The following is a 22,718-nucleotide window of genomic DNA, read 5'->3' as shown; positions in this document are numbered from 1 at the left end:
CTTCAAGAGCGCACACCCTAGACATTCCACAAATAACTATCGCAACCAGGATCAGCTCCCCATGTTTCGTACGGGTTACAAGACAATTAGCAGTAAGTTCTTGTCCAGGGGAATTTCAAGCTAACTCAATTTTTCATGCTAAAAACATGCTATTAAATAAATACCTGTTGATGAAACAATTCCAAAAGTTAGATTTCTTATCAGGGTAAGCAACTTTAAATATAAGCTTTAAAAGTTACCTTTTCAGAGTCTGTATTCAGCAGCAACGTAGCTTTCGATGCCATCATCACAGCCTCTTCATTCAGTGTAGTGATTACACACCTCCAATCACCTGACCACCTGGTGGATGGGCAAGTGACAGCAGATCCATCATAGAGCGGGCAGGTCTTATCCAGCATCCCTGTTGAGTGTGGGTTTTTGCCCGCCTATCTATGACGATCTGCTGTCACTTGGCCACCCACCGGGTGGTCAGGAGGGGTGTAATCACTGCGCTGAATGAAGACGTTGTGATGGCGTTGCAAGCTACGTCACTGCTCAATACAGACTCTGAAATGGCAACTTTTTAAGCTTATGATAATATGACAGAGTCCAATACCAGTCTACATGCTGCAACTTTAAATTATTACCAAAGACAAGGCAAAATGGTATTTTCTGTGCTGAGAAAATTCACTTGAACTGAAAGTCCTTGTATAAACCAATTTGAAAGCTGTGATAAGTGGGCATGTGCAATAGATGGATATTAGGGCGCTCTAAACACTTAAAGGCTCGGATAGCAACGTTTACACAGTATTTTTTGTGGGACATGAGAGCACATCAGACATCGAGTTGCATTTACACAGGCTTTCCCAAACTGAACATCATGCATCACCCTCCTATTGTGTCCACCATTCCTCAAAAAGGCTTAGTCTCAATTAGCCTTTTCGAGATATGGTGGACACAAGAAGTGGGTAAAGTCTTTTGAATTTGGCAGGTTTTACCCAGATTGAAGACTGCCTTCCTTTTGTGTACGCCATACTTCGAAAAGGCTAATGGGATTTAGTGCATGTCAAACATGACTCCCAGGTAATAAGAGAGGCTTTGAGATCATTCATTTCCTTGTATGGTCCAGGAACATATGGGGCCAAAATCCAACCATGACGTTCACCAACTACCAACTACACAAGATTACGACACACACACACAATAACTAGAAACACTACCATAATTATATTTATTGCCCATTCAAAGTTCTCTTTAATATTTCTGTGTTATAAATACAAAACATGTCAGTGTATGATGTGTACAATGACAAGAATACACGCTATACAGTTCACCGGTATAACTATTTACTCATCTCTGTAATATATTGGACCTCAAAATTTGCTTTTTCATTTAATACCTAAAGTAAAAAGTAAAGGTCCATGGCACAATTAGTCTTGTTATACTTATAACCCATCTAGGCACTTATCACAATATTACATATTCAATTTTCAAAGCCCATTACAATTTTCAGAATAGTACAAAAATGAATATCATTCAATAGTACTTCAAAAGTTTTGTAAATTCAAAAAATAATATTATTTCATTTTCTAAATATTTTTGGCTTATTTAGGTTGATATGTATTATATACAATGTTAAATGAAACATGAAGGCCTATCTTCAGTTAAACCAATGTGTACGCTTAATGGATAAAATAAAGTGTATGCTTAAGGGATAAAATAAATATCTTAACTCTATATGCTATAACGTCTTAATTGCAACATTAACCATAACAAACATTGGGCTATCTACATGACATACATTGTTGATTGGGACATATTCATCTTGAATATTCATGAGATTGTTTTCCCACCCACCCCACCCGCCACCAAAAAGTAAGGCATTTCTTTGCTTCATTCTGGAGCCTTTATTCCTCCCCTATCTGTTAAATCCAAGAGCGCAAAAATAAAATATAAGGAATTCACATTTATTTTTTATTCCTCAAAGAATATTTAGCATCTTTAACGGATCAAAATTATATCAAAATGCAAATAATAGTCCAAATTGTTTCTAAATGCAAATAATGGGACTGAAACACTTCCAAGAAGTGAAATTTGCAACTGAAGTTGAGTATTAAGTGAAACTTTCAATTTTTTTGCTTGTAATGTGTTCTGAGCTGATGGCTACTTGTAGGCAACACTTACAAACTTAGCACAATTTGAAACCTTTCTATTTGGCTGTTTTAATCAGAATAAGGCATTACCAAAAACCATATAAAAACAATTTATCAGGTTCCTTTCTCCATCAGAAAATAAATAAAGCAGTTTCATGCATCATGGTTTCAAAACGTAATAATTTGCATATATAAATTTGCATATTTATAACAAAAAGTATGCTAGCAAACCAATTTGGGCTCATGCAGAATGCAAATTGCTAATGTGCATAACAAAAGTAAATTGTTTTTACAAAACTGAAAATGACACCACAATCACACTTGTTTCCAGTAAGATGCCAAGCAGGACTTTCACAAGCTGTTTTTGCTCAAACACATCAAATATGGAGTTGTAAGCTTTTTTTTTGCCATATTTACAACAAAACTTTGTTAAATCAATCTAAAACATCAAGATTATTTCACATTTATACATGAAAAAACATAAGTATTCTGAATTACAAACTATGCATACTCCTAGCCAAAGAAATCCCCCCTGCTCGGTGCACAGCAACTTGAGAACAATATTGTGCACACTCAACGACCATGCAGCTCATCATGCCCTCTATGGCAGTTTGCCTATAAAATTAAACAGTCAGACATGATGGGTTGCAAGTCTGAAGAAGCTAGGCTTACTAGTCTAGTGGTGAAAGTTCTCAATTTGGAATTGTACAAAAAGAAATTGTGTGTAAGCTGTTTTTTTTTTGCTATTTTACACCTAACGTTTCCAAAGATATGGTTGTAAAGCTAATAACGACTTTTTTCTTGATACGAGTTGCAGAGAAATACATTGCTGTGAAGGAGAGATATGCTGGGTTACATAACACCATGCAATTTCAACTCCAATAAGAGACCAGAATAGGGCATTTTTATGACCAGGAGTATTTGATTTAGCAATAGTTGAAATTGATATAAAGGTATAGTAACTTAAAATCAATATTGCTTAAAATAGTTTTCAAAATTCAAACCTAAACAATGGATTATTTATTTCAATAAATGTATTTTTAATTGATTAAATGTCTACGTTTGTTGATTATTTACAAATGTCTTAGTCTTTGTCAGCAATGGGCTATTCCAGTTGAAATCCATACACCCCCTATATATAATCTTGCACACAGGGAGTGCGAATTTTAAATAGGGTTACCTGAATGGGCTTTAGACATATATAATATCAAACAATTGGATATTATTAGACAAAAGATATGGCACTACTGGGACAAAGACAATTTGCAAGGTGAGTCTCCAGATTTCTTATTCATTAAAAAAAAAATCTTAACATTAACAATTTTAGGATAAATCAAGGGGTTGGTGACACAAAGAGGTAACTCCACTTTGGCCATTCTGAGAAAAATGAGCATAAAGATCATGGTCCACATTGAATTATGTAATTAAGTCTATGTTTCACTGGCCATTGATTTCAATGGGGGTGCTAAATGGAGTTACTTCAATGTGTTTATTTGAGAGTGCTCATGTTTCTGAAAATTTTGATATCAAAATCTCATTTTCGCAAAAAAAATGGAGTTACGTCTTTGTGTCACTGACCCCTTGAAATATTGCCAAAAGTTTTCAAGGTTTTTCAACAGCAAGGCTAACATCTGGTTCAAATACAATATATTCAAATTATTTTATCAAATTTCATATTAAATTCAGTATAACAAAATAAGGCATATATATGAAGGTTTTGTCAATCAGACTTCCCTGGAACCAAAGGAAATTTATTTTCCCAATAAATCTCAAACTTAGGCACTATCTGATTATCAATTCATTCAAGGTACTGCACTATAAACACGATTATCAATATATTTTAAAATAAATTTGTACTTTAAATATTTTCTCCTCTTATTTGGATTGTCATAGTACTTCATCAAGAATCAATTTCAAACGATAGATAAATAATCTTTGGAAAGTGAAAGAGTACTATATAGTATATATAATTATATATATAAATCATCAGTATCGTCATAGGAACACTCTATGTATTTTCCATTCCATTCGACTAAATTTTCGATGAACAACGTTTGCTGGTTCCCACAATGCACTTCACTGTGTCCAGTTCTTTTTTACAAAGGTCCATGCTACACTTAGTTAAAATAACAAGAATATAAAGAACTTTGCACTCTGATACCTTTCAATCACAAATGCACAACAAAATAGATAAACAAAGCTGCCAAGTTCATATGGAACTATAAACACATGTACTGCTGAGAAGAACTCTGCCCTCTGGGACTGCTTTAACAACAAGCAGTTACAATCAAATATGCACAAAGGAGACAAATTTTAGTTCTGCCTACACTTATTTAATCAAAGTGCATGCAGTGAACTTAATGTCTGTTCATACTACGTCACAATTGTTTTGCGGTGTGATGCGTTGCAGCACCGCATCATACTGCATTGCGGTATCGCAATAAAGTTAAATACATTTTAACTTGGAAATGCATTGAGTTGAGGTAAAAAGTTATCAATATATCGGCAACACACCATAAAGCTCTAAAATATTTTGTCTAAACGGACCTTGCAGAACCAAATATAAACAACCTTTCTTATCATTTTTGTCTCAGAAATTTATAGTGCAATATGAACTTTGACCTTTTTTGCACAAACATGCATGTACCTTAAAACACACTTACAACACTCACACGCACTCCAGGCTCAAGTAGAAACTTGGGCTGAATATAAATACACAATAACAACAACAAAAATATCAAATCCTTCAAATTCCACCACATAATGATAAACATTGTTAGAGGGAAATGCAGAGATAGTCTACAAAACTTTCAACTTGTATAAATTCAGCAAAGCCTGCGAGTTTTCTACAAGCTTTTATGGGTTTGGGCTTTGCTAAAAACTGGGTACCCTTTCGCTAGAAGCATTATACCGAAGGCAACAAAGCTTGGCCGAGCTCAGTGAACAATTTTGGCTGTCCTCCTAGAACTGATGAATGGCTTAATCTTTTTATCTCACAGACAAGAATTTAAACCCATTATCTTTTAAAAATAAATTAATTTCATTAATTTTTTCACCACTTTTTGAGTTTTTTGATAGGCCCTACACCTTATTCATTGCAGGGGAAAGGTGCAATGGCACACTCTACAAGAAATACTACATCCATATCACTGTAGCACTTCTCAAATACAGATTAACAAGACTTTTCTTAAACAGCTGAAAAGATTCATGCAATTTTATTGGTTCCCACCCAGTCTTCAATGGAGTCCTGTGGACACGCAATCGGGGACTGACTCGGGAATCGCAATTCTCGAGTACGCCAATCCTTGAGAATTCTACGACCAACTGAACATGCCTCATATCTCTGCATGTCCATCCAAGAATGTAACAGGTAAACAACATGCCGTGCTACATAATCACACTACACTCCAATATCAAGATTGCAAAGTTCTCTGTGCATAGAAACTTAAAGTCTGTACTTTCATGATAAAACATTTTAAAACAATAAACACGGCCTTAGAATACATGATAAATAGCTGGATTTGTATTTAAATTAAACACTGTCAATTTGGTGTAATACTATAATATTGTGTTTTTTCGTTGATTGCAGTAGTATATACACAAACAGATTGACTATACATTTCGTGTTTCATTATCGATAACCCCCTGAGCACTACCTGCCGATCTAACATTGCCTCTGATTGGTCAATTATGTGATATCTTCACTTTAATCACCAATCAGAAGGAGCTTTGCAAATAATTCACCCCAATTTTTTTGTGTGGTGAAATTATTCTAACAATGTTGCTGATTGGTCCAATTGATAATGAAAACTTCATTTTGCCCAATCGGCAGGTAGTTCTCATGGGGATAGTATAAACTATTACATCTTGTTGCAAATCAAAAAAATATAATATATGTGTGTGTATAACATTACAGCTATAAACTATTTATATACAAAATATATTTGGCTATTACATTGAAATCCATACACCCCCTATTGAAGACATGACTTAATCTCCTACACAGGGGGTGTAGATTTCAAATGGAGTCACCTATTCAGGTAACCCCATTTAATATTCACACTCCCTGTGTGGAAGATTAAGGACATGTCTTCAATAGGGGGTGTATGGATTTCAATTGGAATAGCTCATTGATTATCAAGGTGCTGGAACGCAACCTGATAATGATCGCTGTAACCATGGTAACTGCATATACCAAACTTCTTCACCATAACATACACAGTTCTTCAGAAACACCCAAGTGTTTTGCAAAATAATTTACCACTTTCACGCTCAAAAGTACTGACCTCTACTCCTACTTGGAAATAAAGAAACTTAAAATATATATAATGATACAATCGTTGAATCAACACAATGACTGATTTATGCTTATAGTGTAAAAATATACATAGCACAATAACATAGCTCCCACTAACCAAAGTTTTTATTACTGTTGGTAAACATGACAGTCCCAATACATAATAAACAGCACACATCTTAACATTTAGACACAAATTTGATACTATAATTTGGCACAAGAACATACTTTACGAGTCTAAACCTTTCTCTTGGGTACATGTAGGTAATATTTACTGCGAGACCAAATATAGACCACTTGACATGTGACATCAGTTTGCAGTTTGCATGCGAATTATGGCAATTTCCATTGTTCTTTGCCCTGCACTGTGCGTACGCATCGTAGTTTGGTCAGTGTTGCAGTTTGTTCAAGCATATTGATAGACCAGTCCCTTGCCTTTGTTGATAAACAATGATGTCAAGTGGTCTATAGTCTACAACTAAAAGAAAAAAACAATGGTTGTTTATCTGGTATATTTAACCCTATGGGTCCTATTGCCTTTCTTACAGTGCCCCTGATGGGCCAATTACCCCGGGCCAATTACATGATGTAATAATCCAAGTAACCAATCAAAACACAGCTTTTAGATCTCTTGGCGCTTTTATATACGCTTAATCCCATTTAGCCCTACTGCGCATTCTTACCACATCTTTGATTGGCTCACTATATGATATAGGTCTCTTTGCGACCAATCAGAACTATTCTTATAGAGGCAGACACTAGTAATTTGGCCAGTAGCACCCCTGGGGTTAAGGTACATAACTTTCTTTTAAATACAACTGCCTGTACTTTCACTTAAATTGTGTTTTGCTTTCTTCCAACTGCTTTAAATGCAGAAATAGTACAAATATAATACACAAGCTCTCTGATTGTGCATTTCAAATCGAACTAAAACCATGAAGCTAAAATTCAACATGTTGAACAGTCTACACACACAGTTCCACCTTACCTTAATTAACTTGCCAATATAAAGAATCTGCTTGTTTTCCCCACTCACCAACAACAAATGCAAAACCACAGAACCTCTTGAGCATTATAACCATAACTTCATTTGTATCAACACATTTTGAAAAGATACCCACACAAGCACTATTAAAAATGTGGACACTTTATCAGCCCTCCATTAAATGTCATACTCTGTCCAATCTGAAGTCAGACACCAACTACTACCTCTCTGTTTCCATATGCAGTAATGTGCATCTGGAACCTGGGTCTTATGGTGCCTGTGGCTGAGGGACACAAAGGTCAAAATTACCCCATTTTGCCTCTTTTTTTTTGGTGGAAATGTTCCTTTTCCATTAAAAAAACAGGGTCCAGGCCAGCTATCGGTGGCACTGTTGCTATGAATTTTCTAATTGAATATTCAATCAAAATTGCAGTTAAGGACAATAATTTTCAACTGAATACCGGTATTCAGGTAAATGATTTGAATTTTCAATTGTATCAATCAAAAAGAGTGATACCATGGACAAATCTTTATCAATTGAGTTTTCAGTTAAAAGATTGATTTTCAATGTTTTTCAATCTTTTACCCGACTGCAGTTAGGAACAAATCCTTTCCAATTGAAAATATTCACTCTAAAAAAGTTTGAAATCTCATTTCAATCGTATGTCATTTGGCAGTACATTAGAAGTAACATTTGATTGGATGGTGAACTCATCTACATAAAGAGCAAGATTCAATCTCAAAATCCATTTCAATCTATTGTTTCAATCTGTTTAGATTGATTCCTATTATCAGCCATTAAATGATTTAAATATTTCATTTGGTCAATTTAAGAGAATAAACATTTATAAAGCTGTGGTGATCAGCAATTGCCAAGCCCTCCGTGATAAGCAGCCATGTTTATCTCGACCTCAAATTGGACAAAGTCTAATCACACCACTTGTTGATACCTTCACCTACATATGTACACAATAGGCTGTTCCAGATGAAATCCATACCCCCCATGGAAGACATGACCTTAGTGGCAAACACAGGGAGTGTGAATTGCAAATGGGGTTACCTGAATGGGTGACACTTTTTAAAATTTACACTCCTGGTATGGAAGATTAAAGTCATGTCTTCCAAAGGGAGTATGGATTTCAACTGGAATTTCCTTTATTTAGATTACAGTTTGTTTGTTGTTGTACCTTGTTATCAAGCACACAAACAAAGACTCTGAAAAAAAATGCATTTTAAGCTAAACACAAACAACAGTTTGCGTTTTTGTTTACAGTTATAGATAAAATCATAGAAATATAAATATTTTGCAAAACACCTGGGTGATGGTCACAAGTTTGTGATGACAATGCAGTTTTGGTCATCACATCAGAAATGGTTACCGTTATTGGTTACGCCATTGCTATTAGATCGGTTACGTCGCAACGTGCTGGGAAGGCTACCAAGAGGGCGCTGCTTCTGAAATACAACAAAGATTCAAAATAATGATTAATGATACGTTTTTAACTATCAGTGTTTTTAGTTACTGTTGCTTGTTGAGAAGAATGGCACATTTTTACCGCTTAAGCGTATACACAGCGTAAACACGGAAGTGGGGTTCTGATTCACCTGATTGAATCATGTCATGAAAAGCTTTGAAATATTGACACCTCATTCCCTAGCCAAGCCGCATAGCATTGTAAGATCCTGGCAGGACCCATTTTTAAATCTCTCTACGCGGTAGACAACAGGTTTCAAATTTTCTTTGAAAATTCAAAAATTTCAGAATTGTACATTTGCATAACCATATTTAACATCAGCATGAAAAATGCATTAAAATGAGTACAAACAAGCCTGCTATTGGTTCAGTGGTTCTTGAGATAGCTCTTGATATTTCGAGAATATATCTCAAAACTTCAGACTTTTTATATTGACGCCTATGGCTAGCAGAGCATTAAGCGATAAACAGGGCATTCTTCTGTGGTAGCAATTGTAACCACCCATCCACCTGTTTACTTATTATGTTCTAACTAAAGTAAAATTGGAATACATGAAACCTAATTTTCTGTTGTCCATCCAAAAAGTCAGAAAATCTAAATTGGTTGTGACCTCTATGACTATTTTTGCAACAACTGCATCAGTATGACGTGAACCTACATAACCCATAATGGAGCTTACTGGTATTAATTTTGGCAGTTTTCCATTAAGGTAACTTCTTCACCCCCCCCCCAACCGAATTAAACAAAATATATGAAAATAGCCATAACTTATCATGGCCTTTAAAGGGGCATTTCGTGATCCACAGTCTCATCCCCCTACTTTTCTCAAAAAGAGTTGAGACTTTTATACCACTGGAAACCCCTCCTTTTATATCTAAAAATTTCTTGCAGATTAACTTGTATGGCAAAAATATCCTCATACTAGGACATAATTCAACACAGTGACCTATTGAGCAGTGTAATACACATAGTCATGCATAACTCGCAAATGCAAAATAAGAATCAACTGAAATTTTGGGGATATGCTTTTTTCACAGATACCTCACTGAAAAATGCCATAAAATGAGGATTACTCCTTTAAAGGCTGATATCCTTTGTTTCCTCAAAAGAGCAAATAATGCACATGTCATTTATCATGTTTATGCAATGATTTGGGTGTACAATGTTATAAACATCATTAATTGAATGTGTGGGATCTTACGTATACATGATTCAGGAATTCTTAATGGATTATGACATATTTGACATGCATGAACCTATGATTACCACAAAAGACGATAAATTATCAATGCATGTACAAAAACGTGTTCTTATTTGTGACTTGGTGACATCGTACACGGGAAAGTCATTTCATTGCCAGATTACCAATCTTTGTTTCACATGAAAGCAGTTCCTAACATTTTTTGAAAGCAGCCATATTTTGGCATAATAATATAGTGTGACCCCACAAGACAAATGGGATGAGCTTATGATACAAATATAAGTATGACCAAGATTTTCCCATGGTATGGAGGTCAGGCCTGCCTCAAGGCCCTCAAAATTCCAGTAAAAACTTTCCCACTATTTATCAGCGGCAGATCCAGGGAAGGAAAGGAGGGCCACAAGCCCCAGCATGACTGCAAAATCATGCAAATCAGCCTACAGTTTGTCCTCTCTGAAGTACAAAGTGACAACGCGCGCATATACAGCGTGTAAACAGTGTGTAGTGCTGCGTCTCTGCTGTAGGTATGCGTGTCTTCAAAGTCGGCACATTGCGTACGTCCGCGTCGGTACTTTGTACTTCAGAGTAGACTGACTGTAGTTTCAATGATTTTAGCCAATTTCAACCACTCGGCTCCCGGTAATTTGACCATATCTCAAATCTTGGACCGCTACTGATTTACAGTCAACTGCAAGAGACGAGAGTTTTTTGCCTCTCGTCATTTCTTTTGATATTTTTTTAAATATTATTACAAATTTTGGATGGAAGCAAGAATGACTTGATATTGTGTTAGAGGCCACACCGGATGAAGTTGATGGTAAAAAGTAAATATTTTCAACAAAACATCAAATTTTTCGAAAAATAAACAATGCATGTGGTGAGGTAATGCTTGAAACGTAAGAAATTCATTTCGACTGCTCAGTGCCAGAAGTGGGTAAATGCAATAGCTGCCATGTGTAGACGAGTACAATATACTGTGTAAATTGCCAAATGTTCACAGGGCAGCTATTGCACTTACCCACTTCTGAAACTGAGCAGTCAAAAATTTTCATCTACACCACAGCTTATAAATGAAGAATATCTTGCTCTTGTTTTGTGTGTATTTTGTCATTTTCTCTCCTTGAAACTTCCATCTAATATTGTTGTCCTTTCTGAAATGATTTGTTTACAATACTAAGTCCATATTCCCACCCATTTGCAAAATGTTCACAACCTAAAACTGGGTTGTTAACAATAGTTTGGGGGCAGAGGAAAGCCAGAAAAGCTTTTTAAGAGAAATAAATTGCACATTTGTCCAAGAATGAACAACATATGAATATTGATGTAAATTGTATTTTTGTGTTTTAGATATTATAGAAATAATATAAATGTAATGTTCATCGCTTCACCCAATAAAAACACCCACTATGACAATGCTATTCTAAATTAAGATATCCACAAAGAAATAATAGCAAAAATAAAAATTTAATTACTAATCATCAATACATTTTGTGAACAAAATACAACCATTTCTATAACACCAATGTGTGCATTTAATAATCAAAGTTAGTTCATTGTTCCCATATGCTGTACACTACGTGTGCTAAAAGCAAATGGCACCTTGCTATAAACCAAGTGCAAAAACGATACATGCAAAGAAAAGTTAAATAAAAAAATGTTAAATAAAAAAAATATGCCTCCATGTTTTTTGGCCATGGTACTTCCTCCAGCCATAGCGGATGAAGATGGATACCACTAAATTTTCTTCCAGAAGCCCCGAACAGATGGCCAAGGGGCTACTTCAAAATATGATGAATATTTCACAGCATCAGAGGACAATTGGCAGCTTACGTACCTTACCATCAAGGTTTTTGTGGTTTGGATTGGTTGTTTTATTTTATGAGGAGAGTAATTTGTGATACCAACAATAATTTGCACACATTTCATGCAAACATGCAAAAATTCGAAGGAAAAAATCACACAATTTGACAAATTTAGACACAAAGTATAGATACTATACTATATCAAAGACTTCCACAAAGTGTACAATATCACCAAGTCACATCATGGGGTCATGTAATGGGTTCAAAGGTTAAAGTGAGGAAAAATGACTACCTCCAGAGAGTGCCGGGGGTGAGGCAGGATTGAAATCAGGCGGAGGGCTATTCAACACCGCTCCGTTGTCACCGTTGGATTAAATCGAATCGGTAGCGCACTTTTCGACGCTCCATTATGGCCGCTAACTCGGAAGAGCCTTCCACTGTCTCCTGCTAGGAACGTGTGCAAAAGTGATGCACAAGTGGAGAAAACAAATCACAAACAAACGAGACTACTGGTTACAAAATGTTTTGAGTGAGTTAATTGTGGAGAGGACGTGATGCGTAGTTTGCTAGCTTAAGTCTAGAATGTTTTAGGACGTTTTAATGAATGTTGGACGCAATTTATCTTGCTAATTTGTAAAGGACTAAATTTTTGTGTTTGCTATGACTACTGAATGCTCAGAAAATTGAAATGAGTCCATTTTTGGCTACATCTTTATCCATGGTCAATTTTTTCTTAAAACTCAGTTGAAGGCCATCTTAACTTAACTAGTAATTAATTCAACAAGAATAAGATTGTATGTTATTTCATTTTTGATCACTTAGTGCACAAATTTCATGTAACATACTTTTCTAAAATGAAAGTAAGATTTGACAAAGAAAACAATTTAAAGCAAAACAGAAATACTGGTATTATATTTTACTTTTTAGGTACCGTAACTTTTTCCAGATTTTAGAATTTCCAGACAATTCAATGATATGAGTTAAAACAGTGAATGTGTATTAAAAAAAAAGCTCTTCTGTAAATATCCTGTGGGACAGTGTGAAATGCGATATCCCAGTTTAATTCCATACACCCCTATGGAAGACATGACCTTAATCTCCCAAACCGGGGTGTAGATTTCAAATGGGGTCCCCCATTCAGGTAACCCCATTTGAAATTCACACTCTCTATGTGGGAGATTAAGGTCATGTCTTCTATAGGGGGTGTATGGATTGCAAATGGAATAGCAAAATGGCAGAATCGAGTCTGGTTACAACATTTCTGTATTTCTCAACAGAAAAAAAACATGAAACAATTCAATGAATTCAATTCAAATTAATGTGATGAGCTAGGGACACAATCTCTGAGATGCAATTTTTCTGGGTCACGTCTTTAGAATGATATTACATTTGCTTATATAAGAATGAATGTGCATGAATGGATAGATCATTTTTCATTTTTAAGGAGTTCCATTAAGATCAATCATGAATACATGAATAATTAACAATCTACGTTTTGAAAATGAGAATCTCCCTGGTATTTATTTTTAACTATCCACTTAGCTGAAATATTCAAATTTATATTCAGCAACAAAACTATTTTACAAAAACATTTAGCTTAAGCTAGCAGCTCTATGCATTGTATGCAAATGCAGGGTAGGGGTATCTCTAGGGCACATTGGGAACTACAGGGTTAACCACATGGGTACATAGAGGGAACCATAGGGGTACATAGCAAAGTGACCGCAGGGGTACATAGAGTAGCCAGAGGGATACAGGAGTGACAACCATAAGGTAAATTGTAAGTTTTGAGAGTAACCATAGGGTATCCATGGGGGTAACCATGAGGGTAGAAAAGTGACCATAGAGGTATACATAGAGTAAATGCAGGGATAACATAGGGTTCAGGGACAACTATAAGTGTGCATAAGGGTAATTATGTTTCAAGGTCTAAAATATGGGTAACTAGGGATACATAATGGTAACCATAGGATACACAGTGGTACATATAGGGATAACCACAAGGGTAAATAAGTGTAACCATGGGGGCAAAGGAATAACCATTGGGGTACATAGGGTTAACCATAGTGATACATTAAAGTAACCACATGGGTACATACGGTTAACCATAGGGGCACAGAAGGAGCACTATAGTAGGGTGCAGTAAATTGGGATATGACAATCACGGAACAGGTCATGCATTGGGCTATTCCAGTTAAAATCCATACCCCTTATGGAAAACACGACCTTAACCTTCAACACAGGGAGTGGTAATTTCAAATGGGATTACCTGAATGGGTAACTCCATTTGAAAGTAACTCCATTTAAAATTCACACCCCTGTGTGGGAGAGATTAAGGTCATGTCTTCCAGAGGACTATATAGATTTCAACTGGAATAACCCATTAATAGGGCTAAAATAGGTAAATTGAAATATATATATAAAAAGATGTGGTCATCAAATTGGGAGAGGAACAGAAGGAATATCTAATAATACATTGAGTGCATTTTCTACTTTTGCTGTAGTGCCATCACATAAAATATTAACATGTTTTAATGGCAAGCTACTAATTCTGCTCTTTGCAAGCTAAGATTCACTCCAACACATTCTGGTATTCATTAAAAGATTTGGATGTTTCAAAAGGAATCAATCTTACAGAAGTCTCTGCAGATTGTCAGGATTTGCCCCTACTTAAGGAACGAAGTATGTCTATATATTTATTTTGTCCCCATTCGCTGTCGAAGTGACGTAACAATCTGATTAACTACCATAGCAATAGATGAATACATTTTTTGAATAGATTGCCCTGGACTACAACGTTCACGCGATACCTATGCATTGAACCATAAATGCTGATCACTCGCACCTGTAAGATTAGTATCTTTGAAAAGAGCGGTATTGCATTCAATCTATGATTGCAGACATACATGACATGTGATAAGTGCAATTTGCTTGTAGTGCAGGGCGATATACATGTATTCAAAATTGTATTCATCTGTTGCTATGGTAATTAATCTGATTATTACGTCACTTCTATAGCGAATTCAAGTGACCATAATTTTAAATTTGAATACATTGCTACTTGAAGTGCTAACAAATTGTTGAAGTTTTGTTGGAGTGTATCTCAACTTTGTATTCATGGTGTGCAACTACACATGCAAAGCAGCAAATATAAGAAAAATACTTGGTATGAAATATGAAGTGAGAAAACATAGACAAATTCTATTCCTTGCTACTTTTTGTACTTTTCTTGCACTATGACAAAATATCAAAGACCTGACTAATCTAGACGATGCAACGATGGCATGATTTTGGTGATTCCTCTTGCAATATTGCGAGTTCAATTCTGCATATTATATTTGATCATTTATGCATGAGAACAACCCTTTTTCTCACTTCATACTTAACCAGGTGGTATTGTACAAAACAAAAGAAAAATGCCGTATTCCAAGCAGCATAAAACACTGTTAACAAAATATCTAGCAAACTAATATACAGCACTGGAAGGCATGCAGGCATGCCCATTCATTATCCATGTACATGTTTGTATGAAGTAAACCAACCATGTTAATTTCACACAAATCAGCGATTTTCTTTCAAGTATGACAGCAAAACACCCTGTCTCTTTTTTGTTACCTGAACTTTGCTTTGAATACAAAATGGGCTAATGTATTTAAGGTTAGTCTTAACCTTTGAATTATGGAAATTTTTGGACCTCATAACTGCCAAATTGTTGGTCTAAAGTATATAAAAGTATACATATTTAGAATAGCAAAGACTTGATGAATCCATTTGTGGGGTCAAATTTGGGCAGAAATGCTTAGTTTTTTTTGGGGGGGGGAAATCCAAAAAATTGTTTTTTAGGCAATTTTTTTTGGGAAACGTAACAAAAAACAAATTTGTGTAAAAACTTTTTTTCTAAATGAATTTTTAAAAACTAGATATTAACATATATAACCCATGTTTCTTTTTTTTTTAATTTGATCAACTTAACCAAAGTTTGTTGAAATTTTATTTGCAACTCATCCTCCTCCTGCAAAAGATTCATGCAAAATCTTTCTCAGAGGGTAAATAAAATTCCAATGGAGCTGCCTTATGTGATCATTCTTTTTTAATTCATACTCTCTTCCCAAATTTTCTACAGTGAGAGTGTAGATTTTAAACAGAATAGCTCAATGTTAAAGTCTTAAATTCTGTGGTCCTTTGAAATCATATGGTTGACTACATACTGTTTGTCTGTATGCTTCACAACATATCCACAATGTACATGGATAACAAGATCAAGGCTATTTCTATAGACCACTTGACATGTGACATCATTGCCCGGCAGTATGCGCACAAATTATGCAATTTCCATTGTTCTTTGCCCTGCAGTGTGCATACGCATCATAGATTGCTCAGGGCACTTGCTTTTTAATCACCCACCACATTTCATATAGGCCTAATACAAGAAAGCCATTGAACAGTGTAGCGGTTCGTTCAAGCATATCGATAGACCAGTCCCTCGCCTTTGTTGATCAACAATGATGTCAAGTGGTCTATATACAGCGCAAAATAATAAACACATAAATTTGTAAGAAATAAATGGAACTATGAACTGTATAAGAATTTAAGATAACCTGTCAAAATTTATGCTGCCATGTTGGCAAAATTTCTAACAAATTGAAGGAAATTTGATTCAAAAGTAATTTGTTATCTTTAAAACTGACAAAAAGCCTTCTACATAACTGTGATGAGAAAACACATAGAAGACAAAAAACAATTTAATAAAAAAAAACAATGAAAGCATTCACAAAATCATGCAAAATTTACTAAATTCACTACTCTTGTACTCACTTCTAAGTATGACTTCTGTACTTGGAGTTGGCTGTAGACTCTTGCGCCATCTTCATGAGAGACTTGGATCAGCTCCTCCTTAGTAAGGCTGAATAGCTGTGCTCCTGTTAACACTCCCAGACTGTCTATTGTCCTGTGAAAGAGACCACAGATAATCAAAAACTGATTTAAAATCACCAAAATTTGTCTATATGTGAATACAGGCTAAATTGTTTCAACAAATATACGAGTGGATATTCATACGTAGTGGTAGATAAAATGAAAGTTTTAACTTCAACACTACACCATTTTTCAAAAAACAAGACTACATTGTGACCAAGGACTTGAAATAGACCCTATTTGGGATAACTTGCTGATGCCCAGGGGGCGGTGCTACATCGTCACATCCTACGACGTCATTCTGTCAATCACATGACGTCATCAGTGATGAATATCCCCATTGTAGACAAGATATCATAACAGCATCACCATCTGCTGAAGACACTAGTCGGACAAGTGAAAACATTCCAGGTGAGCAAAAAATAGTGTAGTATTGAAGTAAAAACTTTAATTCATGTTTCAACAAAGTTTAAACCTAAGGCTAATGGAAATGGGTAATTAGTTTGCAACTGGACAGATCAAAAAGGACAAGCTTGCTTTTTCATTATTCAGTAAAACCTGCTTTTCATTATTCATTATTCAGTAAAACTTCATATTCACCAGTCTAAGGTGTTGAACATGTATGTGCTTAAAACATGCTTTGGTTATATCTGAAAGCTGTTAGGAATATGTGGGACCAGAAATCTTTACCAGAATTATCAGACTTTTGTAAAACACCAGTTCCAAATCAAGATTATGTTGAGGAATGGTAAATATTTCAGTATTAAGCATAAATAAACACTACCCCTGTCAACCCCTGTTAAAATTGTCAGAAACATAAGATTGGTTTTATTGCTGAGTTTGGTATTGGTTCACTTGCAGGGCTGTGGTTGAATGTTTTAAAAAAAACCCTAGAGGTGAAGCATAGAAAGTGTAGCGAGCGAAGCTCTCGCCCCTCACGGCCGGGAGTCCAGGGGCCAGGGGGTTTCTGCACATTTAGCATCACAGGAGAGGCCATTTCATGGGGTAAAATGACAGTAAAATGTAGTACAACTGTTGTAAATGTTTCTTCATTTTTATTTAAGTTATGTTGAACAAAATCTCACTGTGCATGTAAGTACCACTACAGATTAAAAAAAGATTTTTTTAATAATTTTTTTCCAAGTTTTTTCAGTTTTGGAGTGTCCCTGGACTTAGAGGTATTAAATGCTAGGATCATTCATCAATAGCTAATGATCACACCATTTTCCAAATGTTTTTTTAGATCTTGGATAAAAATTCCTTGCTACATATGTGCTGAAAGGGGCATTGAAACTGGTGTCAGACAATATCAAACATAAGTCATTGAGCAGCCAATTTATTGCAATGACCTCGTATTGGCTTAAAAATGATGTATGGATCCACATCCCATATACAAACTTGACATGGGTTGATATTTACACAACAGAGTCATTGGCCTTATTCTGTATCATGGGATATTCCAGTTGAAATCCATACACCCCCTATGGAAGACATGACCTTAATCTCCCACAAAGAGGGTTTTCAAATGTAGTCAGTCACCCATTCAGGTAACCCCGTTTGAAATTTACACTCCCTGTGTGGAAGATTAAGGTATGTCTTCCATAGGGTGTGTATGGATTTCAACTGGAATGGTTAAAATTGATCTAGATTTTGCTTCAAGGATAAACATTTTGTACATGTATGTGTACACTTGTTATCAGTGTGTACTACGATAAACATAAATCAACATTTGCATATCTATATTAATATAGTGAAAGAAGTCAATGTTATGTATTAACAAAAGGCGGCCTTGCGAGCTGGCAGACCTGACCTTGTAAATGGGTCATACGATTCAAAATAGTAACTTTGAACTGATTAGGCACAGGCAGCATTATCAGTCAGATAATGAATGGCGACAATAAACACAACAAACTTTATACATGTGTGTAACGAAAGGCCAAATTAAAAGATACCATGATGTGTTACCCTCTGCCATTAAATTCCAGTCCATCCAAGAGAAAAAATAAAAGTTTGGAAAGCATCAGCATTTTTTCCCCAAATTGAACGGTACTGAAAAACAAACAATTTCTTATAAATGCATTATATCTAAACAATACTTTTCATACATGTATTTACATGAATTAATTCCCTCTTTTTTGTTGTTGAAAAATTTGGAGAAGTGCATTACAATGACTGCTACTCTATGTTTATCAGATAATGACGGGCCTCACAATTTATTTTTCCTGTGACCTGAATTTCATGAGAAAAATTTGGCGTGAATATGGTGTGATCCACAACATAATACTTACAGAGCCTAATCAGTGGAATACCAGGAAAATGTCCAAAGGGGTCCGTTTTAGTGTCTTACACCATTTAGGGGGTAAAATTTGTAATATCTTACTGCAATAAGGGGTGACATTTGCTACCTCTGAATATGCCATTAAGGGTTCCAATATAATACATATCCAAGAATTCTGAGAACTTAGATATGCAATCAGATATCACATGCAAGTACAAACTGGTAGAACCTGACTTCAACTGGGCATCAACAATTCGGCGATCGATGGGCTATTTCCATTTGAAAATCAGACCCCTGACAAAGCTTTTAGGATCCAACCAAATTCATCAGTTTTGCCCAATCCAAATACTTCTTCCAAAACAGTGGAAAAGGAAAAGGAATGGCAAAACAAAATTTTTCTAAATATGGACCCAAACTGTGTTAACTTCAACTGAATTTCGTAATTTTCCAGTTTTCAGCTAGATGTTAACATAAAATGTGCAAAACCTTTCCCTTTGAAACTTTTCCTTTCCTTCCATATAGTTCAACTGTCAATGAAACAGCAGTGACATGTCTTCAACAAGGGAGTATGGGTTTCTGATGGAACAGCCCAGTGTAGATACATCACTTCAAGTACTGAGCGAATTCCACTCAAGGAGATTAGACCCAAGGAGTACCGACTCAAAATTGTCTGTGTGTAACGCTATGCTAAATCTGCCATATTGGTTTGTCACTCATGGAGGCCAAATATTGTACCTCTGGCATATTGGCTCAAGCCTGAAATGGATGATAATTGGTGTCTTTAGGCGTTACAAAGGTTTTCGCATGCAGTGCTTAACACACGTTTTTGACACAAACAAACAACTAAATAAGTTTGTCAGGCACATATTAAAATAATCCGAGGGTACACTATTGTTTCCTCCATGAGCTTAATGACACACAAACTAGCCGGAGTTGGTACTCTTTGGTTCTACCTCACTGATTCCACTGTACTTACAATTTGTTAAAACTTTTACTCTGCAACCACTTGACGACATCGTCTGGTTCCGACTCGTACGACAGATACACGCTGGGTCCGTTGTTCTGCTTCACCACACGGAAATTCCGTTTCTGCGCAGGCTGGCTGACACGACGCAGCAACTCCTCGTGGAGGTCCATCTGTTTCTTTTCTGGACGAGGCAAAGTGGAGGATTTGTAAGCTGGTTTGGATGCGGTAGCACCAGCCACTGCTGCTGCTACATATTAGGATAGTGGTAGGAGGAGATGGAGATGGAGGAGGAGGAGGAGGATAGTGATTCCACACCAGATGAAGACACACCAAGCACCATGGAGATGATTGAATTGAATTCAAGATGGTGGCAACAGGCAGGTGGATGGATAGGTTAGCGATGAGGAAAATAAGAAGCAAAATATTATGTTAGTTCAAGCAAGAAAGCTTTATGTTAATTTAAGCATGATTTTTTTTTAAAGATTATAGACAGAATTTAAAGCATTTGATAGCTGTTATCAGAGAGATAGCGCTAATCCACCTTTTCATTAGAAAGAATGACACACAATGCCAGGTATTGCTCGAATTTAACAAGTTGTGTGAACAGGGAAATGAATTTGGGGCTTGAGCCCCCTTGTTTTATGCCAAAAAACATGCAATATTGGAATATTTAAAGCTGCTCAGCTCCTGGATATACTCCCAGCCTCTCAGCAGATAAAATGAGGTTGCTGGTTTAACATCCTATTTTGGTTGCATATAAACGTTTGTACATCATTTTAACGTTATTACAACTTTACCACAACCTCGCTGACATTGGCATTGTTATATTTACGTTAGTAGTATGTTATTAACGCCACTATAACATTTTACTAACTTCTATAAACAACCATCAGACAACCCAAATACAACTAATGATTTTGTTGTTTTGACATCAATAGAACCAAATTACAACCAATTTTGCCCCCTGTGTCTCAGGGTTGAAGGTTTTCAGGCTCCCCAATGTTAGCAGGTATTCAATATGGAGCAGAAGTGAACATATTTCCCTGCAAATGCAAATGCAAATGCTGTAACCATAACAACACCTTGATGAAATATACAAGAGAATAGATTGAAAGAGGAACTAAATGATGGTAAGAAATAGTATTTAAGTTAATGAAACTGGTTTGCAAATTTGTTAGTTGCATCTTAAGTTTATTATCATTTTTTGTGAAAAGCTTGTAAAAGAATGTTTTTTAAGCTCTTTAAAGTTAGTTGCACAAATTGCTTGCCAACAAAAGACATGATTGTTGTTGCTTTTATTTTAGCCTGGAAGCATTTTTTCCACAAAGCGTATTTTTGTGATTGCTGCCACGAAATAAGCATAAATAAGTCGCAAGTTGGTGGTTTTGAGACATCCTGACTGCTGAGTTGATGTTCATTTGTCATGCACCTGTTCAAGCCAGAAGTATGTCCTTCATGAATGGCCCATTGTTCCCCATTCACAAAGGGCATGTAGAGACATACTATTGGCTTGAACAGGTGTGTGTGTAACAAAGAACACCAACATATCAGCCAGGACGTCTCAAAACTACCAATTTGCGTCGACTTTACACTCATTTCATAGTAGCAGGTCACATTTTGTAAGTTCTTAAAGGAACTGGAATGAGCGTTTATTGCGTTTCGACAGCATTTTTTGTGAGACATGAGAGCACATCAGACCTATCGAATTGCATTCTGAAAATTCTCACATTTTGGAGATATAACAGTCCTCGCAGTAAATTTTATAAATTTAATGATATGGTCTTAAAGTGTATGTAGCTGGGAGGAAAAGCCGACGATCAATTGAAAATTTTGACCTTTGTATGTAGCTGGGAGGAAAAGCCGACGATCAATTGAAAATTTTGACCTTTCATATTGAAGATATGGATTTTTTCCCAAAAGACCTAATTTTTTTGTGTTTTGGGAAAAAATCCATATCTTCAATACTGAAAGGTCAAAATTTTCAATTGATCGTCGGCTTTTCATCCCACCTACATACACTTTTAGGTAGAAATCATCAGATTTATAAAGTTTACTTGAGTACTGTTAAATATCAAAATATCAATTTTTAATGATTTGCCATAAAATGTGTATTACATTGCGAATTTCAAAAAATCAAAATTATTTGATAATAGAAGGCCATTCTTCATATTCAGAATGCAATTCGATATGTCTGATGTGCTCTAATGTCCCACAATAAATACTGTCCAAACGTTCATACCCCACCCCTTAACTTCACCATGAACATGACATAGCATGAACACACTATCAAGCACACCATTTAGGCAGAGAAAAAAACAACACTTTCAATGATACGATGCAAATTATGAATACTCATAACTGTATAGTGGTTCTCGGACCAATTGACTAGGGCTGAATTTCACAAAGGTTTAATATGAACCAACCGTAGGTGCATCAACCCTAAACAAGTCTTACAATCCAATATACAAGTTAAGCTGGGTTCAGGGACCTACTACTCCTTATTCCAGAAAAAACACCACAATTTTTTTGGGATTAAAAAAATATTATCCTGTTTTGCCAAATGATCATGAAACTAAACTCCCAATCCTTTTGTTAGTTCTAACTGGCAATAAAAGTCTCTTTTTTTTGCAATTTGAGGGACAGTGGGCATGTTTTCTTACAATTGTA

General features: G+C 35.7%; 1 protein-coding gene across 3 annotated transcripts in view; it reads right to left on the bottom strand.

Moving 5' to 3' along the window:
- Positions 1-7,008: 7,008 nt before the first annotated feature.
- Positions 7,009-22,718, bottom strand: part of LOC140166199 (epidermal growth factor receptor kinase substrate 8-like) — a 97,519-nt gene continuing 81,809 nt past the window's right edge. Inside the window, exons 17-20 of one of the 3 annotated variants that reach the window (XR_011860825.1) lie at positions 20,061-20,298; positions 16,708-16,840; positions 12,185-12,336; positions 7,009-8,869 (exon numbers count right to left, since the gene is read on the bottom strand). Coding sequence is in view for 1 of the 3 variants with exons in the window: in XM_072189606.1 (XP_072045707.1) it covers positions 8,780-8,869; positions 16,708-16,840; positions 20,061-20,298 (461 nt within the window). In the remaining 2 variants the exon portion in view is untranslated. Of the gene's footprint in view, positions 8,870-12,184; positions 12,340-16,707; positions 16,841-20,060; positions 20,299-22,718 lie in introns of all 3 variants that reach the window. The other 2 variants (XR_011860824.1, XM_072189606.1) reach the window with 2 other exon arrangements.

This window comes from Amphiura filiformis, chromosome 12 (genome assembly GCF_039555335.1).
Source record: "Amphiura filiformis chromosome 12, Afil_fr2py, whole genome shotgun sequence".
NCBI classification, from domain to species: Eukaryota; Metazoa; Echinodermata; class Ophiuroidea; order Amphilepidida; family Amphiuridae; genus Amphiura; species Amphiura filiformis.
Note: the sequence above shows the minus strand (reverse complement) of the source record. Positions and strands in the feature narration are given on the sequence as shown.